The sequence below is a fragment of the Lagenorhynchus albirostris genome, chromosome 4, assembly GCF_949774975.1.
Source record: "Lagenorhynchus albirostris chromosome 4, mLagAlb1.1, whole genome shotgun sequence".
In the NCBI taxonomy this organism is placed as follows: domain Eukaryota; kingdom Metazoa; phylum Chordata; class Mammalia; order Artiodactyla; family Delphinidae; genus Lagenorhynchus; species Lagenorhynchus albirostris.
This window is the reverse complement of record NC_083098.1, coordinates 122746493-122766766: the sequence shown is the minus strand read 5'-3', so window position 1 is coordinate 122766766 and position 20274 is coordinate 122746493. Positions and strand designations below refer to the sequence as shown.

The following is a 20274-nucleotide window of genomic DNA, read 5'->3' as shown; positions in this document are numbered from 1 at the left end:
TGGGATGCAATTCAAACATAAACACTTACTGAACAGTAATTCCTTTCCAAATGTGTAAAGTACTTAAATATATTATCTACTAAACAAGTGATTTTGGATAAAATATATAAGCATTATTATTACATATTAAGTACATATATCCAGTGCCTATACAATTCCTGGTACTGAGTTAAGCAAAGGAGAGTAAACTGCTCTGATCACCAATTACAACATATGGTGGAGAGGTTCTTCCACATCACCAAGCAAGGCTCAGACACCAGCTGGGTGTCCCACAACTCAACACAATTCTGACACTGTCTTCCCAAAGATAGTAACAGATCCCACAGGCTAAGGACCACATCCTACAAGAGTCCCTCCCTGTTCAGGTTTTCACCTCAAGTCCCAAGTCCAGGTTATCACCTCCATCTTGAACCACTGGCTATAGATTGGACGTTCCAAAACCCCCCTCCTTGGTTCTGATGAATATGCTAGAGTGGCTCCCAAAACTCAGAGAAACATTTTCCTTATTGGATCACTGTTTTATTACAAATGGATATAACTCAGAAATAGATATATGAGATATATCAGATATATGAGGTGCATAGGCCAAGATATGGGGTAAGGGTGTGGAGGTTCCATGCCTTTCCTGATTTCTCTAGTCTCTCTACATGTTCACCAACCCAGAAACTCTCCAAACCCCATCCTTTTTGGGTTTTTATGGAAGTTTCATTACAGTGACATGATTGATTAAATCACTGACAAATGGTGACTGATTCAACCTCCAGCCCCTCTCCCTTACCCCATGGTGAGGGGATAACATTAAAGTTCCAACCTTTTGCACCAGAGGGCACACAGCAGAAGCAAGAAGAACTACAATCCTGCAGCCTGTGGAACAAAAACCACATTCACAGAAAGATAGACAAGATGAAAGGCAGAGGGCTATGTACCAGATGAAGGAACAAGATAAAACCACAGAAAAACAACTAAATGAAGTGGAGATAGGCAACCTTCCAGAAAAAGAATTCAGATTGATGATAGTGAACATGATCCAGGACCTCAGAAAAAGAATGGAGGCAAAGATCAAGAAGATGCAAGAAATGTTTAACAAAGACCTAGAAGAATTAAAGAACAAACAAACAGAAATGAACAATACAATAACCGAAATGAAAACTACACTAGAAGGAATCAATAGCAGAATAACTGAGGCAGAAGAACAGAAAGTGACCTGGAAGACAGAATGGTGGAATTCACTGCTGCAGAACAGAATAAAGAAAAAAGAATGAAAAGAAATGAAGACAGCCTAAGAGACCTCTGGAACAACATTAAACGCAACAACATTCGCATTATAGGGGTCCCAGAAGGAGAAGAGAGAAAGGACCCCAGAAAATATTTGAAGAGATTATAGTCGAAAACTTCCCTAACATGGGAAAGGAAATAGCCACCCAAGTCCAGGAAGTGCAGCGAGTCCCATACAGGATAAACCCAAGGAGAAACATGCTGAGACACACAGTAATCAAATTGGCAAAAATTAAAGACAAAGAAAAATTATTAAATGCAGCAAGGGGAAAATGACAAACATACAAGGGAACTCCCATAAGGTTAACAGCTGATTTCTCAGCAGAAACTCTACAAGCCAGAAGGGAGTGGCATGATATACTTAAAGTGATGAAAGGGAAGAACCTACAACCAAGATTACTCTACCCGGCAAGGATCTCATTCAGATTCAATGGAGAAATCAAAAGCTTTACAGACAAGCAAAAGCAAAGAGAATTCAGCACCACCAAACCAGCTCTACAACAAATGCTAAAGGAACTTCTCTGAGTGGGAAACACAAGAGAAGAAAAGGACCTACAAAAACAAACCCAGGGGGGACCTTGAAGATGGCGGAAGAGTAAGACGCGGAGATCACCTTCCTCCCCACAGATACACCAGAAATACATCTACACGTGGAACAACTCCTACAGAACACCTACTGAAGGCTGGCAGAAGACCTCAGACCTCCCAAAAGGCAAGAAACTCCCCACGTACCTGGGTAGGGCAAAAGAAAAAAAAAGAAAAAACAGAGAAAAGAATAGGGACGGCACCTGCACCAGTGGGAGGGAGCCGTGAAGGAGGAAAAGTTTCCACACACTAGGAAGCCCCTTCGCGGGCGGAGACTGCGGGAGGCGGAGGGGGGAGCTTCGAAGCCGCGGAGGAGAGCACAGCAACGGGTGCGGAGGGCAAAGCGGGGAGATTCCCGCACAGAGGATCAGGGCCGACCGGCACTCACCAGCCCGAGAGGCTTGTCTGCTCACCCGCCGGGGAGGGCGGGGCTGCGAGCTGAGGCTCTGAGGCTCGGGTTTTGGTTTCGGACAGAGCGCAGGGAGAGGACTGGGGTTGGCGGCTTGAACATAGCCTGAAGGGGTTAGTGCACCACGGCTAGCCGGGAGGGAGTCCGGGGAAAAGTCTGGAGCTGCCGAAGAGGCAAGAGACTTTTTCTTCCCTCTTTGTTTCCTGGTGCGTGAGGAGAGGGGTTTAAGAACGCTGCTTAAAGGAACTCCAGAGACAGGCGCGAGCCGCGGCTAAAAGCACGAACCCCAGGGACGGGCGCGAGCCGCGGCTAAAAGCGCGGACCCCAGAGACGGGCGGGAGACGTTAAGGCTGCTGCTGCCGCCACCGAGGGGCCTGTGTGCGAGCACAGGTCACTCTCCACACCCCTCTTCCGCGGAGCCTGTGCAGCCCGCCACTGCCAGGTTCCCGGGATCCAGGGACAACTTCCCGGGAGAACGCACGGCGGGCCTCAGGCTTCTGCAAAGTTACGGCGGACTTTGCCGCCGCAGGCCCGCCCCGCACTCCGTGCCCCTCCCTCCCCGCCGGCCTGAGTGCGCCAGAGCCCCCGAATCAGCGGCTCCTTTAACCCGTCCTGTCTGAGCAAAAAACAGACGCCCTCCAGCTACCTACACGCAGAGGCGGGGCCAAATCCAAAGCTGAGTCCCTGGGAGCTGTGAGAACAAAGAAGAGAAAGGGAAATCTCTCCCAGCAGCCTCAGTAGCAGCGGATTAAAGCTCCACAATCAACTTGATGTACCCTGCATCTGTGGAATACCTGAATAGACAACCAATCATCCCAAATTAAGGAAGTGAACTTTAGGAGCAAGATCTATGATTTTTTTCCCTTTTCCTCTTTTTATGAATGTGTATGTGTATGCTTCTGTGTGAGAGCTTGTCTGTATAGTCTTGCTTCCACCATTTGTCCTAAGGTTATATCCGTCCATGGTTTTTTTTTTTAAATATTTTTCTTAATAATTAATTTTAATTTTAATAACGTTATGATACTTTACCTTCGTTCTTTCTTTCTTTCTTTCCTTCCTTCCTTCCCTCCTTTAGACAATGAATCATCCCAAATTGAGGAGGTGGGCTCTGAGAGCAAGATTTATGATTTTTCCCCCTTTACCTCTTTTAGTGATGGTGTATGTGTATGCTTCTGTGTAAGATTTTGTCTGTAAAGCTTTGCTTCCAACATTTGTCCTAAGGTTCTATCTGTCCCTTTTTTTTCTAAATAAGAATTTTTTAATTCAATAACTTTATTATACTTTATTTTATTTTTACTGTATCTTCTTTCTTTCTTTTTTCCTTCTTTCCCTCCTTCCTTCCTTCCTCCCTCCTTTCTTTCCTTCTTGCCTTCTTTCCTTCTTTGCTTCTTTCTTTCTTTCTTCCTTCCTTCCTTCCTTCCCTCCTTTCCTTCTTTCTTTCCTCATACTTCTACTAATTCTCTCTACTTTTTCTCCCTTTTATTCTGAGCCGTGTGGATGAAAGGCTCTTGGTGCTCCAGCCAGGAGTCAGGGCTCTACCTCTGAGCTAGGAGAGCCAACTTCAGGACACTGGTCAACAAGAGACCTCCCAGCTCTACATAATATCAAACGGCGAAAATCTCCCAGAGATCTCCATCTTAACACCAGCACCCAGCTTCACTCAACGACCAGCAAGCCACAGTGCTGGACAACCTATTCCAAACAACTAGCAAAACAGAAACACAATCCCAACCATTAGCAGAGAGGCTGCCTAAAATCATAATAAGGCCACAGACACCCCAAAACACACCACCAGACGTGAACCTGCCCACTAGAGAGACAAGATCCAGCCTCATCCACCAGAACACAGGCACTAGTCCCCTCCACCAGGAAGCCTACACAACCCACTGAACCAACCTTAGCCACTGGGGACAGACACTGAAAACAGCAGGAACTACGAACCTGCAGCCTTCAAAAAGGAGACCCCAAACACAGTAAGATAAGCAAAATGAGAAGACAGAAAAACACACAGCAGATAAAGGAGCAAGATGAAAATGCACCAGACCTGACAAATGAAGGGGAAATAGGCAGTCTACCTGAAAAAGAATTCAGAATAATGATAGTAAGGATGATCCGAAATCTTGGAAATAGAATGGACAAAATGCAATAGAAGAAATAAAGATGAAACAAGCAACGATGAACAACACAATACATGAAATTAAAAGTACTCTAGATGGGATCAATAGCAGAATAACTGAGGCAGAAGAACGGATAAGTGACCTGGAAGATAAAATAGTGGAAATAACTACTGCAGAGCAGAATAAAGAAAAAAGAATGAAAAGAACTGAGGACAGTCTCAGAGACCTCTGGGACAACATTAAACGCACCAACATTCGAATTATAGGGGTTCCAGAAGAAGAAGAGAAAAAGAAAGGGACTGAGAGAATATTTGAAGAGATTATAGTTGAAAACTTCCCTAATATGGGAAACGAAATAGTTAATCAAGTCGAGGAAGCACAGAGAGTCCCATACAGGATAAATCCAAGGAGAAACACGCCAAGACACATATTAATCAAACTGTCAAAAATTGAATACAAAGAAAGCATATTAAAAGCAGCAAGGGAAAAACAACAAATAACACATAAGGGAATCCCCATAAGGTTAACAGCTGATCTCTCAGCAGAAACCCTACAAGCCAGAAGGGAGTGGCAGGACATACTGAAAGTGATGAAGGAGAAAAACCTGCAGCCAAGACTACTCTACCCAGCAAGGATCTCATTCAGATTTGATGGAGAAATTAAAACCTTTACAGACAAGCAAAAGCTGAGAGAGTTCAGCACCACCAAACCAGCTTTACAACAAATGCTAAAGGAACTTCTCTAGACAAGAAACACAAGAGAAGGAAAAGACCTATAATAACGAACCCAAAACAATTTAGAAAATGGGAATAGGAACATACGTATCGATAATTACCTTAAAGGTAAATGGACTAAATGCTCCCACCAAAAGACACAGATTGGCTGAATGGATACAAAAACAAGACACTTATATATGCTGTCTACAAGAGACCCACTTCAGACCTAGAGACACATACAGACTGAAAGTAAGGGGATGGAAAAAGATACTTCATGCAAATGGAAACCAAAAGAAAGCTGGAGTAGCAATTCTCATATCAGACAATATAGACTTTAAAATAAGGACTATTAAAAGAGACAAAGGACACTACATAATGATCAAGGGATCGATCCAAGAAGAAGATATAACAATTGTAAATATTTATGCACCCAACATAGGAGCACCTCAATACATAAGGCAAATACTAACAGCCATAAAAGGGGAAATCGACAGTAACACACTCATAGCAGGGGACTTTAACACCCCACTTTCACCAATGGACAGATCATCCAAAATGAAAACAAATAAGGAAACACAAGCTTTAAATGATACATAAAACAAGACGGACTTAATTGATACTTATAGGACATTCCATCCAAAAACAACAGAATATGAATTTTTCTCAAGTGCTCATGGAACATTCTCCAGGATAGATCATATCTTGGGTCACAAATCAAGCCTTGGTAAATTTAAGAAAATTGAAATTGTATCAAGTATCTTTTCTGACCACAACGCCATGAGACTAGATATCAATTACAGGAAAAGATCTGTAAAAAATACAAACACATGGAGGCTAAACAATACACTACTTAATAATGAAGTGATCACTGAAAAAATCAAAGAGGAAATAAAAAAATACCTAGAAACAAATGTCAATGGAGACACAATGACCCAATATCTATGGGATGCAGCAAAAGCAGTTCTAAGGGGGAAGTTTATAGCAATACAAGCCCACCTTAAGAAGCAGGAAACATCTCGAATAAACAACCTAACCTTGCACTTCAAGCAATTAGAGAAAGAAGAACAAAAAAACCTCAAAGCTAGCAGAAGGAAAGAAATCATAAAAATCAGATCAGAAATAAATGAAAAAGAAATGAAGGAAACAATAGCAAAGATCAATAAAACTAAAAGCTGGTTCTTTGAGAAGATAAACAAAATTGATAAACCACTAGCCAGACTCATCAAGAAAAAAAGTGAGAAGACTCAAATCAATACAATTAGAAATAAAAAAGGAGAGGTAACAACTGACACTGCAGAAATAAAAAAGATCATAAGAGGTAACTACAAGCAACTCTATGCCAATAAAATGGACAATCTGGAAGAAATAGACAAATTCTTAGAAATGCACAACCTGCCAAGACTGAATCAGGAAGAAATAGAAAATATGAACAGACCAATCACAAGCACTGAAATTGAAACTGTGATTAAAAAATCTTCCAACAAACAAAAGCCCAGGACCAGACAGCTTCACAGGCGAATTCTATCAAACATTTAGAGAAGAGCTAACACCTATCCTTCTCAAACTCTTTCAAAATATAACAGAGGGAGGAACACTCCGAAATTCCTTCTACGAGGCCACCATCACCTTGATACCAAAACCAGACAAGGATGTCACAAAGAAAGAAAACTACAGGCCAATATCACTGATGAACATAGATGCAAAAATCCTCAACAAAATACTAGCAAACAGAATCCAACAGTACATTAAAAGGATCATACACCATGATCAAGTGGGGTTTATTCCAGGAATGCAAGGATTCTTCAATATATGCAAATCTATCAATGTGATAAACCATATTAACAAATTGAAGGAGAAAAACCATATGATCATCTCAATAGATGCAGAGAAAGCTTTTGACAAAATTCAACACCCATTTATGATAAAAACCCTGCAGAAAGTAGGCATAGAGGGAACTTTCCTCAACATAATAAAGGCCATATATGACAAGCCCACAGCAAACATCATCCTCAATGGTGAAAAACTGAAACCGTTTCCACTAAGATCAGGAACAAGACAAGGTTGCCCACTCTCACCACTCTTATTCAACACAGTTTTGGAAGTTTTAGCCACAGCAATCATAGAAGAAAAGGAAATAAAAGGAATCCAAATCGGAAAAGAAGAAGTAAAGCTGTCACTGTTTGCAGATGACATGATCCTATACATAGAGAATCCTAAAGATGCTACCAGAAAACTACTAGAGCTAATCGATGAATTTGGTAAAGTGGCAGGATACAAAATTAATGCACAGAAATCTCTGGCATGCCTATATACTAATGATGAAAAATCTGATAGTGAAAACACTCCCATTTACCATTGCAACAAAAAGAATAAAATATCTAGGAATAAACCTACCTAAGGAGACAAAAGACCTGTATGCAGAAAATTATAAGACACTGATGAAAGAAATTAAAGATGATACAAATAGATGGAGAGATATACCATGTTCTTGGATTGGAAGAATCAACATTGTGAAAATGACTTACTACCCAAAGCAATCTATAGATTCAATGCAATCCCTATCAAACTACCACTGGCATTTTTCACAGAACTAGAACAAACAATTTAGAAATTTGTATGGAAACACAAAAGACCCCGAATAGCCAAAGCAATCTTGAGAACAAAAAAAAGAACTGGAGGAATCAGGCTCCCTGACTTCAGACTATACTACAAAGCTACAGTGATCAAGACAGTGTGGTACTGGCACAAAAACAGAAAGATAGATCAATGGAACAGGATAGAAAGCCCAGAGATAAACCCACGCACATATGGACACCTTATCTTTGATAAAGGTGGCAGGAGTGTACAGTGGAGAAAGGACAGCCTCTTCAATAAGTGGTGCTGGGAAAAGTGGACAGCTACATATAAAAGTATGAGAATAGATCACTCCCTAACACCATACACAAAAATACACTCAAAATGGATTAAAGACCTAAATGTAAGGCCAGAAACTATCAAACTCTTAAAGGAAAACATAGGCAGAACACTCTATGACATAAATCACAGCAAGATCCTTTCTGACCCACCTCCTAGAGTAATAGAAATAAAAACAAAAATAAACAAATGGGACCTAATGAAACTTCAAAGCTTTTGCAGGGCAAAGGAAACAATAAGCAACCCAAAAGACAACCCTCAGAATGGGAGAAAATATTTGCAAATGAATCAACTGACAAAGGATTAATCTCCAAAATTTACAAGCAGCTCATGCGGCTCAATATCAAAAATACAAACAACCCAATCCAAAAATGGGCAGAAGACCTAAATAGACATTTCTCCAAAGAAGATATACAGACTGCCAACAAACACATGAAAGAATGCTCAACATCATTAATCATTAGAGAAATGCAAATCAAAACTACAATGAGAAATCATCTCACACCAGTCAGAATGGCCATCACCAAAATATCTAGAAACAACAAATGCTGGAGAGGGTGTGGAGAAAAGGGAACACTCTTGCACTGCTGGTGGGAGTGTGAATTGGTTCAGCCACTGTGGAGAACAGTATTGAGGTTCCTTAAAAAACTACAAATAGAACTACCATATGACCCAGCAATCCCACTACTGGGCATATACCCTGAGAAAACCAAAATTCAAAAAGAGTCATGTACCAAAATGTTCATTGCAGCTCTATTTACAGTGGCCCAGAGATGGAAACAACCGAAGTGCCCATCATCAGATGAATGGATAAAGAAGATGTGGCACATATATACAATGGAATATTACTCAGCCATAAAAAGAAACGAAATTGAGCTATCTGTAATGAGGTGGATAGACCTAGAGTCTGTCATACAGAGTGAAGTAAGTCAGAAAGAAAAAGACAAATACCGTATGCTAACACATATATATGGAATTTAAGAAAAAAAAAATGTCATGAAGAACCTAGGGGTAAGGCAGGAATAAAGACGCAGACCTACTAGAGAACAGACTTGCGGTTATGGGGAGGGGCAAGGGTGAGCTGTGACAGGGCGAGAGAGAGTCATGGACATATACACACTAACAAACGTAGTAAGGTAGATAGCTAGTGGGAAGTAGCCGCATGGCACAGGGATATTGGCTCAGTGCTTTGTGACAGCCTGGAGGGGTGGGATAGGGAGGGTGGGAGGGAGGGAGATGCAAGAGGGAAGACATATGAGAACATATGTATATGTATAACTGATTCACTTTGTTACAAAGCAGAAACTAACACACCATTGTAAAGCAATTATACCCCAATAAAGATGTTAAAAAAAAAATCCAAAACAATTAAGAAAATGGTCACAGGAACATACATATCGATAATTACCTTAAACGTGAATGGATTAAATGCTCCAACCAAAAGACACAGGCTTGCTGAATGGATACAAAAACAAGTCTACAAGAGACACACTTCAGATCCAGGGACACATACAGACTGAAAGTGAAGGGATGGAAAAAGATATTCCATGCAAATGGAAATCCAAAGAAAGCTGGAGTAGCTATACTCATATCAGATAAAATAGACTTTAAAATAAAGAATGTCACAAGAGACAAGGAAGGACACTACATAATGATCAAGGGATCAATCCAAGAAGAAGATATAACAATTATAAATATATACGCTCCCAACATAGGAGCACCTCAATACATAAGGCAACTGCTAACAGCTGTAAAAGAGGAAATCAACAGTAACACAATAATAGTGGAGGACTTTAACACCTCACTTACACCAATGGACAGATCATCCAAAATGAAAATAAACACAAGCTTTAAATGACACAATAGACCACATAGATTTATAGGATATTCCATCCAGAAACCGCACATTACACTATCTTCTCAAGTGCGCACGGAACATTCTCCAGGATAGATCACATCTTGGGTCACAAATCAAGCCTCAGTAAATTTAAGAAAACTGAAATCACATCAAGCATCTTTTCTGACCACAATGCTGTGAGATTAGAAATGTTACAGGGAAAAAATGTAAAAAACACAAACACATGGACTATGCAATACATTACTAAATAACCAAGAGATCACTGAAGAAATCAAAGAGGAAATCAAAAAATACCTAGAAAAAAATGACATGAAAATATGACGATCCAAATCCTATGGGATGCAGCAAAAGCAGTTTTAAGAGGGAAGTTTATAGCTATACAAGCCTACCTCAAGAAACAAGAAAAATCTCAAATAAACAATCTAACCTTACACCTAAAGGAACTAGAGAAAGAAGAACAAACAAAACTCAAAGTTAGCAGAAGGAAAGAAATCATAAATATCAGAGCAGAAATAAATGAAATAGAAACAAAGAAAACAATAGCAAAGATCAATAAAACTAAAAGCTGGTTCTTTGAGAAAATAAATAAAATTGATAAACCATTAGCCAGACTCAAGAAAAAGAGGGAGAGGACTCAAATCAATAAAATTAGATATGAAAAAGGAGAAGTTAAACAGACACCGCAGAAATACAAAGCATCCTAAGAGACTACTACAAGCAACTCTATGCCAGTAAAATGGACAACCTGGAAGAAATGGACACATTCTTAGAAAGGTATAACCTTCCAAGACTGAACCAGGAAGAAATAGAAAATATGAACAGATGAATCACAATGAATGAAATTGAAACTGTGATTAAAAATCTTCCAGCAAACAAAAGTCCAGGACCAGATGGCTTCACAGGTGAATTCTATCAAACACTTAGAGAAGAGCTAACACCCATCCTTCTCAAACTCTTCCAAAAAATTGCAGAGGAAGGAACACTCCCAAACTCATTCTATGAGGCCACCATCACCCTGATACCAAAACCAGACAAAGATACTACAAAAAAGAAAATTACAGACCAATATCACTGATGAATATACATGCAAAAATTCTCAACAAAATACTAGCAAACAGAATCCAACAGCACATTAAAAGGATCATACACCATGATCAAGTGGGATTTATCCCAGGGATGCAAGGATTCTTCAATATATACAAATCAATCAATGTAATACACCATATTAACAAATTGAAGAATAAAAACTATATGATCATCTCAATAGATGCAGAAAAAGCTTTTGACAAAATTCAACACCCATTTATGATACAAAACTCTCCAGAAAGTGGGCATAGAGGGAACCTACCTCAACATAATAAAGGCCATATATGACAAACCCACAGCAAACATCATTCTCAATGGTGAAAAACTGAAAGCATTTCCTCTAAGATAAAGAAAAACACAAGGATGTCCACTCTCACCACTATTGTTCAACATAGTCTTGGAAGTCCTAGCCACGGCAATCAGAAAAGAAAAAGAAATAAAAGGAATACACACTGGAAAAGAAGAAGTAAACCTGTCACTGTTTGCAGATGACATGATCCTATACATAGAGAATCCTAAAGATGCCACCAGAAAACTACTAGAGCTAATCAATGAATTTGGTTAAGTTGCAGGATGCAAAATTAATGCACAGAAATCTCTTGCATTCCTATACATTAATGATGAAAAATCTGAAAGAGAAATTAAGGAAACACTCCCATTTACCACTGCAACAAAAAGAATAAAATATCTAGGAATAAACCTACCTAAGGAGACAAAAGACCTGTGTGCAGAAAATTATAAGACACTGATGAAAGAAATTAAGATGATACAAATAGATGGAGAGATATACCATGTTCTTGGATTGGAAGAATCAACATTGTGAAAATGACTCTACTACCCAAAGCAATCTACAGATTCAGTGCAATCCCTATCAAATTACCAATGGCATTTTTTACGGAACTAGAACAAAAAAATCTTAAAATTTGTATGGAAACACAAAAGACCCCGAATAGCCAAAGCAGTCTTGAGGGAAAAAAATGGAGCTGGAGGAATCACACTCCCTGACTTCAGACTATACTACAAAGCTACATTAATCAAGACAGTATGGTACTGGCACAAAAACAGAAACATATATTAATGGAACAAGATAGAAAGCCCAGAGATAAACCCATGCACCTATGGTCAACTAATCTATGACAAAGGAGGCAAAGATATACAATGGAGAAAAGACAGCCTCTTCAATAAGTGGTGCTAGGAAAACTGGACAGCTACATGTAAAAGAATGAAATTAGAACACTCCCTAACACCATACACAAAAATAAATTTAAAATAGATTCGAGACCTAAATGTAAGTCTGGACACTATAAAACTCTTAGAGGAAAACATAGGAAGAACACTCTTTGACATAAATCACAGCAAGATCTTTTTTGATCTACCTCCTAGAGTAATGGAAATAAAAACCAAAATATACAAATGGGACCAAATGAAACTTAAAAGCTTTTACACAGCAAAGGAAACTACAAACAAGACAAAAAGACAACCCTCAGAATGGGAGAAAATATTTGCAAATGAATCAATGGACAAAGGGTTAATCTCCTAACTATATAAACAGCTCATCAATATTAAAGAACAAACAACCCAATCCAAAAATGGGCAGAAGACCTAAATAGACATTTCTGCAAAGAGGACATACAGATGGCCAAGAGGCACAGGAAGAGCTGCTCAACATCACTATTAGAGAAATGCAAATCAAAACTACAATGAGGTATCACCTCACACCAGTTAGAATGGGCATCATCAGAAAATCTACAAACAACAAATGCTGGAGAGGGTGTGGAGAAAAGGGAATCCTCTTGCACTGTTGGTGGGAATGTACATTGATACAGCCACTATGGAGAACAGTATGGAGGTTCCTTAACTAAAAATAGAATTACCATATGAACCAGCAATCCCACTACTGGGCATATACCCAGAGAAAACCGTAATTCAAAAAGACACATGCACCCCAATATTCATTGCAGCACTATTTACAATAGCCAGGTCATGGAAGCAACCTAAATGCCCATCGACAGACAAATGGATAAAGAAGTGGTGGTACATGTATACAATGGAATATTACTCAGCCATAAAAAGGAACGAAATTGGGTCATTTGTTGAGACGTGGATGGATCTAGAGACTGTCATACAGAGTGAAGTAAGTCAGAAAGAGAAAAACAAATATCGTATATTAACGCATGTATGTGGAACCTAGAAAAATGGTACAGATGAACTGGTTTGCAGGGCAGAAGTTGAGACACAGTTGTAGAGAACAAACGTATGGACACCAAGGGGGGAAAGCCCTATGGGGTGTGGGGATGGTGGAGTGATGAATTGGGCGATTGGGATTGACATGTATACACTGATGTGTATAAAACTGATGACTAATAAGAACCTGCTGTATAAAAAATTTAAAAATAAGAAGTTCCAACCTTTTAACCACAAGGTTGGTTCCCCATGCCACCAGCCTCCATTCTTAGTGGGGTCCATAAGCCACCTCATCAACATAACAAAATATACCTTTATCACTATCTCACTTAGGAAAGTCCAAGGGTTTTAGAAGCTCTGTGCCAGAAATGGGGCCAATGATCAACTTCATATTTCTTATTATGAATCACAATATCACAAATAGGATACAGGATAAAACAGTTATGAGGTCAGATTTATTATAGGAGAATAAGTTACAGTCACTTGTTTATAATAAGATACACAAAACAATGTGAAACTACAAAAAGGCAGGGGAAAAAAATCTTTCAATAAAAGTTATAGTATGAGGAGATAGCCTAGGATTGGGAAACCAATTAGCAATCAACTGAGCAGATATAATGAGTATCTCTCCTAAGACAAGGTGGGCAAAAGGAGGATGGAAGATATTAGGTATTACTATGGATATAGAAGAACCAGAAGGTCCTCAAACTATACCTTTGAACTCAATAATTTCAAAAGGCCTTCAAAAATCACTTTAATCTACCAAGAAATCAATGTAAAATTCCACTACTTCTATAAAAATCTTATCCAGAATTTGAAGTGTTTACAATCTGGTTTAAGGGTAGAAATGTAACGAAATTCCTGGTTAATGGTACAAGACAAAATGTAGTTATGTTAAGTCCATTTCCACAGTACACACAAAAGTGGCTAAGGGAGTTTTAGGAAGAAAGAGACTCATTTGTGCTAAAATATTGGGAGGGCTTAAGAGAGATGGTGTAACTTTGACCAGATGGAAGCCAATACGTGGGCCATTGCTGCCTATATTTTCACAGGAAAAATGTTCATCTCTACTATTTTATCAAAGAGACACAGAACTATGTTCATTGGGTTCTAATATGAGGTAAGTGACATCCACAGAGAAAGACCAATTATAAATTTTCTGTCTTCCAGAAATAAAACAAACTAAAACCACAGATGTATCTGATAATCCTTTTTTAAACCATTTATCTAAAAATAGCCCATCACTCCAGTTTGGTTAGGAATATAAGAATCACAGGAAAGATCATTATAGTGATCTTTATAATGAGACCTTATAATATCTTTGAAGAAGAAATGCTTAATGATTTTTCAAAAAAACTGTTTTGGTCCTGAATAAATATAGAAAACATCTTATAAATTGCAAGTTATTTCTTTAATCATGAAATTTAGCTTTTGTGATTATGTTCATTTTTCATCTTTATGCTATGACCCAATTTTACATAAAGTGAACAATTTAAAAAACAGATGTTTTTTCTGTAGATTTGGTACATCTGGTCCCTACGTACCTCATTCTTCTTTAGTATTATATACTTCTTATCAACTTTTCTCCCTACATAGACTTCAGCAATCCCTTAATAAATTGGTGTTTTAGTGGTTTTATAAGGCACGTAAGCTATACCTGGACCCATTTTTATTTTACAGCTATACTTCTGCCAAATATTTTCTAATGGTAAAAATGAGTGATATCTGCAGAAAAATACAAAGAAATACCTATTTTACAGCAGGTCCTAGTGAAGTAGAATTTCTTAAGAAATGTGCGCAATCTCATTTAATGAACTTATAGCTTCCTTTGCCTTCTTTTTCTTTTCACTTTTCAGTCTAGAACCTTCCTCTCTAATTACTACCGAGATCATAATGTGGAACTGTCCAAACTGCTACACAGACTGGGGCAGCCTCTCCCATCATGGCTGAGACAGGAGCTACAAAAAGTGAGATAGCACTGGAGAGAAGAACCAAGGCTCCCAAGATACTGACTTTTACTATGAAACAGAAAAACAAACCCCCCATCTTTTATCCCCTTAATGCACTTGTGACTGTCAACAGAGGATCGTGTGAATAAATCTCCTTCTATCTTTTTCATAAAATGAAAACTGTTATATATGCACTCATTGGCAATTACTAGCATCAATCCCTGTGTGACTTTTGAGAAATAATGTGGGGTTTTGTGGCATTACCCAGTTTCCAATGTGGGGATCATAACACAGCCCAGTTCCTCTGTTGACCATAAGGTTTCAGAAACTGTTTGACTGAGAACACTGATTATATGCAAGAGACAAATTAGAATCTTGAGGAAAAGATAAGGACTGAGATATCTGTAAATGAGGCTAGTAGTAACCCAATATCTGAATTAAGGGCTTACATTTTCCCTTGCTAATTTAAAAACAATTTTGATTTTGTTATGAAATTATAAATATAATCCTATGCTCTTATTTTGAGCAGTTATTACTTATTATATTTAGCCCACACATGTTTTCCTCTGTTACTCCTCTTTATGAATTTCTTTGACTTGCTAAAGAAGTTGCAAAGTTGTAACCTTCCACATTTTTGGTCTGTTTTCCTCTTATAGGAGGAAACTATCTGAAAATTTCCATATTCACTGACAATAGTATTTTATCTGGCAAGCATGCCATTCTCAGTGAATTTTGCATTTATGGTTCCAACAGCGGCTATCAGAGATTTGGGGGGAAAATGAATGAGATAGTGCATACTTTGCATAATATTAACTACTGTGTGTAAGGCCATCTTTCCATGGGTAAAAGTCTTACCATACTATTAATCTAGGTATTTCCACCTTGACAATACTGTAGTATTTATATATTTTTTCACTATCCACAGAAGAAAAAAACTTTATTGATAAGACATGGAATGAAAATACCAGTATGTGTTTACAGGTAGAGAGAGGCACTTGTGCCTTTTATGTAGTACATGTCAATCGTTTAAAGCATGGACTTTTATATGTGTCAGTATGTATACTAATGCAGAATATTATGTTTTTAATGCCTATTTAACAGAAGAAATGTAATCTAAAGCTTACCTCTTTAAACACCATGAATTCTCTAAATTAAACCATATTTCTCATCCATGCCATCCAAAAATTAATTTCTAGAGAAGAAGTGATGCTCTTCCTGTCTTAGAGTTATAGGTTACTCCCATTTGGAGGATTTTTGTCTCATTTGTCAATGAAGGTATGTTAAAGGTTTGTTAATCTTTTCCGTGATACATGAATGTAAAATTTCAGCAGAACAGTAAATCAAAGTGGCTTTGGTAGCATTACCTATCAATCCATCCTTCCTCCAGAGTAATTTTTCTATAGGCTGTAAATAATATTACTTTCTCCTATAATTTGAGCAGTTATGCTTGACATAATTCAGTGTCTTCAAAGGAAACTGAGGATCATCGTTTCTGTTTATTTGTTGTTTGTGGTTTTAAGCAAACAATTCAAGTATGATCTAAAAGAGAATCAAGAAACAGGATTCACCTTTGGATCTATACTTCATTAAGATGTTTGTTTTTCTGTTGTTTTCCCACTGCATCTAAAGGCTCTTGATCTTTTTCAGAAAATGTTAAGATTTTTCTTGGGTATGAATTGATACAAATCACAAAACTGTTGCTTTTGCTGTTCTTTGTTCAGTGTGAGCCTCAGTTTCTCCACCTTATTGTTACTTAGGTGAGCATGTGCTTGATAGCATTCCATTAAAGCACACTAAAATCGTAAGAATTGTGTATTTAGAACTCTAACTTTTGATTTATTTGTTCACTAGTTTCCTCCAGTTACATTCTAATTTTTTCTTTCGTGAAGTAGAGATTAACATTTTTTTTCCCAAGTGGGAAAAAAGAGATATTTGTAGAAAAGAGGGGAGATACTTTTCATATTGAGTAAAATTCATATAATTCAAAGTCTACCTAATCACCAGATTTTTTTAAATGTAACTAATTTTCTGCATTTTCTTATTTTTTCTAAATAATGTATACAGTATCATTCACCTACCTACAAATAGCTGGGAGCAAAATTCCCACAAATTCAACTAGTCTTTTCTTCCCTGGTTCATTTCAATCAGTATGCACATTTTTCTTACTAAGATTGACAGTGAAGACAACAAAACAAATTTTAATTATGTAATTCATCTCTTACAGTAAACTACTTAAAGGGACTCTGGGCTATGAGAAGATTATAATAAATCTGGAAAAATTTTAGTTTTAAGAATATCTTGGTTTTCCCAATTTTTACCCACTGGCTACTTCAGAACTATTGACTCAATATTTAGCATAGGTAATAGTTTAACTCTAAATAAATTATCTTTCATGGTCTTGAATGACATACTTTTAAAAATTTTAAAGAACTTCCTAAAACCTTTAAACAAGCCAATATTTCTCCTCTTTCCTTCTTTTTCTTTATTCCAACTGCCTAACTTACAAATATAATCATTGATTACATTAATAAAGGTAAGGAACAATATTTGTTATAACCCTACATCAAGATATATTAATATATGCTTTTCAAATACCAGCCTCTAAAAATTATATTACAAATCTCATACAAAAACAAATTTTGTGTTTAACAATGGCCTCAAAACAATTAAATAAGCAACAAAGAAGAATGCTAGTGAGAAAAATTTATACTCCTTCTAACACTATTTTTTTTCTACAAAAAAGATAGTTCTTCATCCAATAAGAGATTTTATTTGCCTTGATTTCAACAAACCCGTTCACATATACCTAATGGAGTTTTTGTTCTTCTATCTCACTGTTTTAATATGATATAAAGTGACCTGCTTACTATGAGTGTCGATTTATTTTTAATTATGCAAACAATTTACACTCGAATAATATCTTACAAGTCTGCTTTTGGTGGCTAGATAAGATATTAACCATTTGATTGATGGAGGTCCCTCAAAAACAATGCTGGCCAATGATTTCAAAAAAAAAAAAATCAAAGAGTCTTGCATATAGGATTTTACTTCAACTGTAGGAACACAGCTTGGCCATAGGTACATATGTTTGTTCAGTATATGTATATATATGCAAATGAATATTTTCTTGTGTGAGCCAGTGAAGTGGGTGGGGAGAACATAAAGAGAACTCTGCTTTTACTGAAATTGTTAAATAACTGATGTAGTACATGCATAACATATCTTCGGTTCTCACTTCTTCAGAATAAATATTACTGCTGGTATGGCCACTAGAGTAATGTTGTTTCTCCTCTAAAATCCAAGGTTTTCACGCATAGATGAACCTATTTCCTTCCCTTTGACTTGGTTCGCTCTATACATGTTCCCTAAATTCCAAACATATAACAAGTGTAACCAGGAAATTATGAGAGGGGACTTTGGGTATCTGGGTTCACATCCCAGTTCTGCCTCAGGCAAGCTATGTGACCTCGGACAATTTGTGGAACTTCCCTGAGTCACAGTTTCCTTTTTTGTAAAATAGAGACAATAAAGTATTACTCATTGGGTCACTGTAAACATTAAATGAGAATATATTTAGACAACTTAGCCCATTGCCTAATGTGGTTATACTGGAACATGTTTGTTACAGAAATAACATATAATATTCAAACCACTATCTCTTTTTTCATCAGACAAGAATATGTTTTTCTATTCCCTTTAATAATAAAACATATATATCTTAAACATATAATTAACTGTATTTGGTTAAAATGAGAAACTGTCTTCACCATCATCATTTAAAAATAAATTTCGCATGACTCCCTGCTATTGTTCTGATCAACAGAGAAAAATCATTCCAGCTCAGTCCCTTCCATTGAAGTCTCTTTGTCCCTTTCCTCCTACCTACTTAATCCTCAGTTTATCCAGTAGAATATCTTCCCCTTATCTTCTCTTTATATCTCTCTCTTCAAATTTTTTGTAACCCAACAGATCCTCTATCAGGAATATCAGGTCTAGAGGTACAACTCCCTCAAAGGAAAGTCATAAAATTTAATGAAGAGATACATGTAATAACAAATCAATGCTTAAAGATACTAGATAGTTAAAAATTACAAGAAAATTTATCTGAATTCTCTACGAGTCTTTATTTCCAACTTCACCTCTTCTGAAAAGATCTCCTTTCCATAAATGAAGCACTCTATTATATAATATATTGCTTCCTAATATATTTATTAATACCAAATATTATTTTTGTTGCATTTTTCATTGCAAATGTCTGGTATTTCAGGCCCCCAATAAGACATTTATATAGTTAATTTCCATTCAAAAACATTTTACTGTTTCTCATATTTTATTTAATACAATATGTCTAAAATATTATTTCAACATGAAATCAATTAAAAAATTATTAATGAGATTTTTATACCCTTGTGGTCATACTGAACCTTCAAAATCTAATTTGTATTTCACCCGTATAGCACATAACAATTTTGGACTTGCCACATTCCAAGTGCTTGATAGCTACATGGGGCTAGAGGTTTCTATGTTGGACAGCACAGCTCTAATCTCTATTCTCTTCATCTGCTAGTTTTTGATCACCTCCTATTCACCTCAATGATGAGAGCTGAATTCTTGCCCTACAGTTATCAGGGGATGCCAAACACACAACTCCCAATACTGAAGAGGTGGGATCAACAGCAGTTTATTTGTTACATATACTCAACAGCCTGGGAAGAGGACATTGCACACCATGCCAGATGCCAAAGGGGCTGCACTTGGGAAGAAATGAATAACCAGGGCTGTGAGAGACAAGCTTTGTAGCACCAAGAGGTCGAGGTGGCCCTTGGTTCCTGCAAGAACATGTAATTGGCTAGTTTGAGTAATTCTCAGGCTGGCAGGGACAAGCAGAAACTGTACCTGATCCACTTGATAAGGACAAGTTTTGGCTAGGGTACCTTGCGCACAGAAGCAGAAAGGAGGCAGACTTTGTGGGTAGGCCATTTAAGATCATCCCAATTTTCCAGATGTCAACAAAGTATGAAATATTGAGTCAACTTAGGCTTCACACCATACCTCTAACCACTGTTTTACTACAGGCTCTCCTTATCTCTCCTAGAATTTTGTCACACACTCTAACCTGGAGCTGTCATTTCTCTCTAAATCATACACCACACTAATGTTGGAATGGTCTTTATCACTTGTA

General features: G+C 37.5%; 1 protein-coding gene across 2 annotated transcripts in view; it reads left to right on the top strand.

The window, feature by feature from the left end:
- Positions 1-15119, top strand: part of LOC132519473 (bifunctional heparan sulfate N-deacetylase/N-sulfotransferase 4) — a 240359-nt gene extending 225240 nt beyond the window's left edge. For both annotated transcript variants that reach the window (XM_060147411.1, XM_060147410.1), the window contains one exon: positions 15000-15119. In XM_060147411.1, the coding sequence (XP_060003394.1) occupies positions 15000-15119 (120 nt within the window). The remainder of the gene's footprint in view (positions 1-14999) is intronic.
- The last annotated feature ends 5155 nt before the right edge of the window (positions 15120-20274 follow it).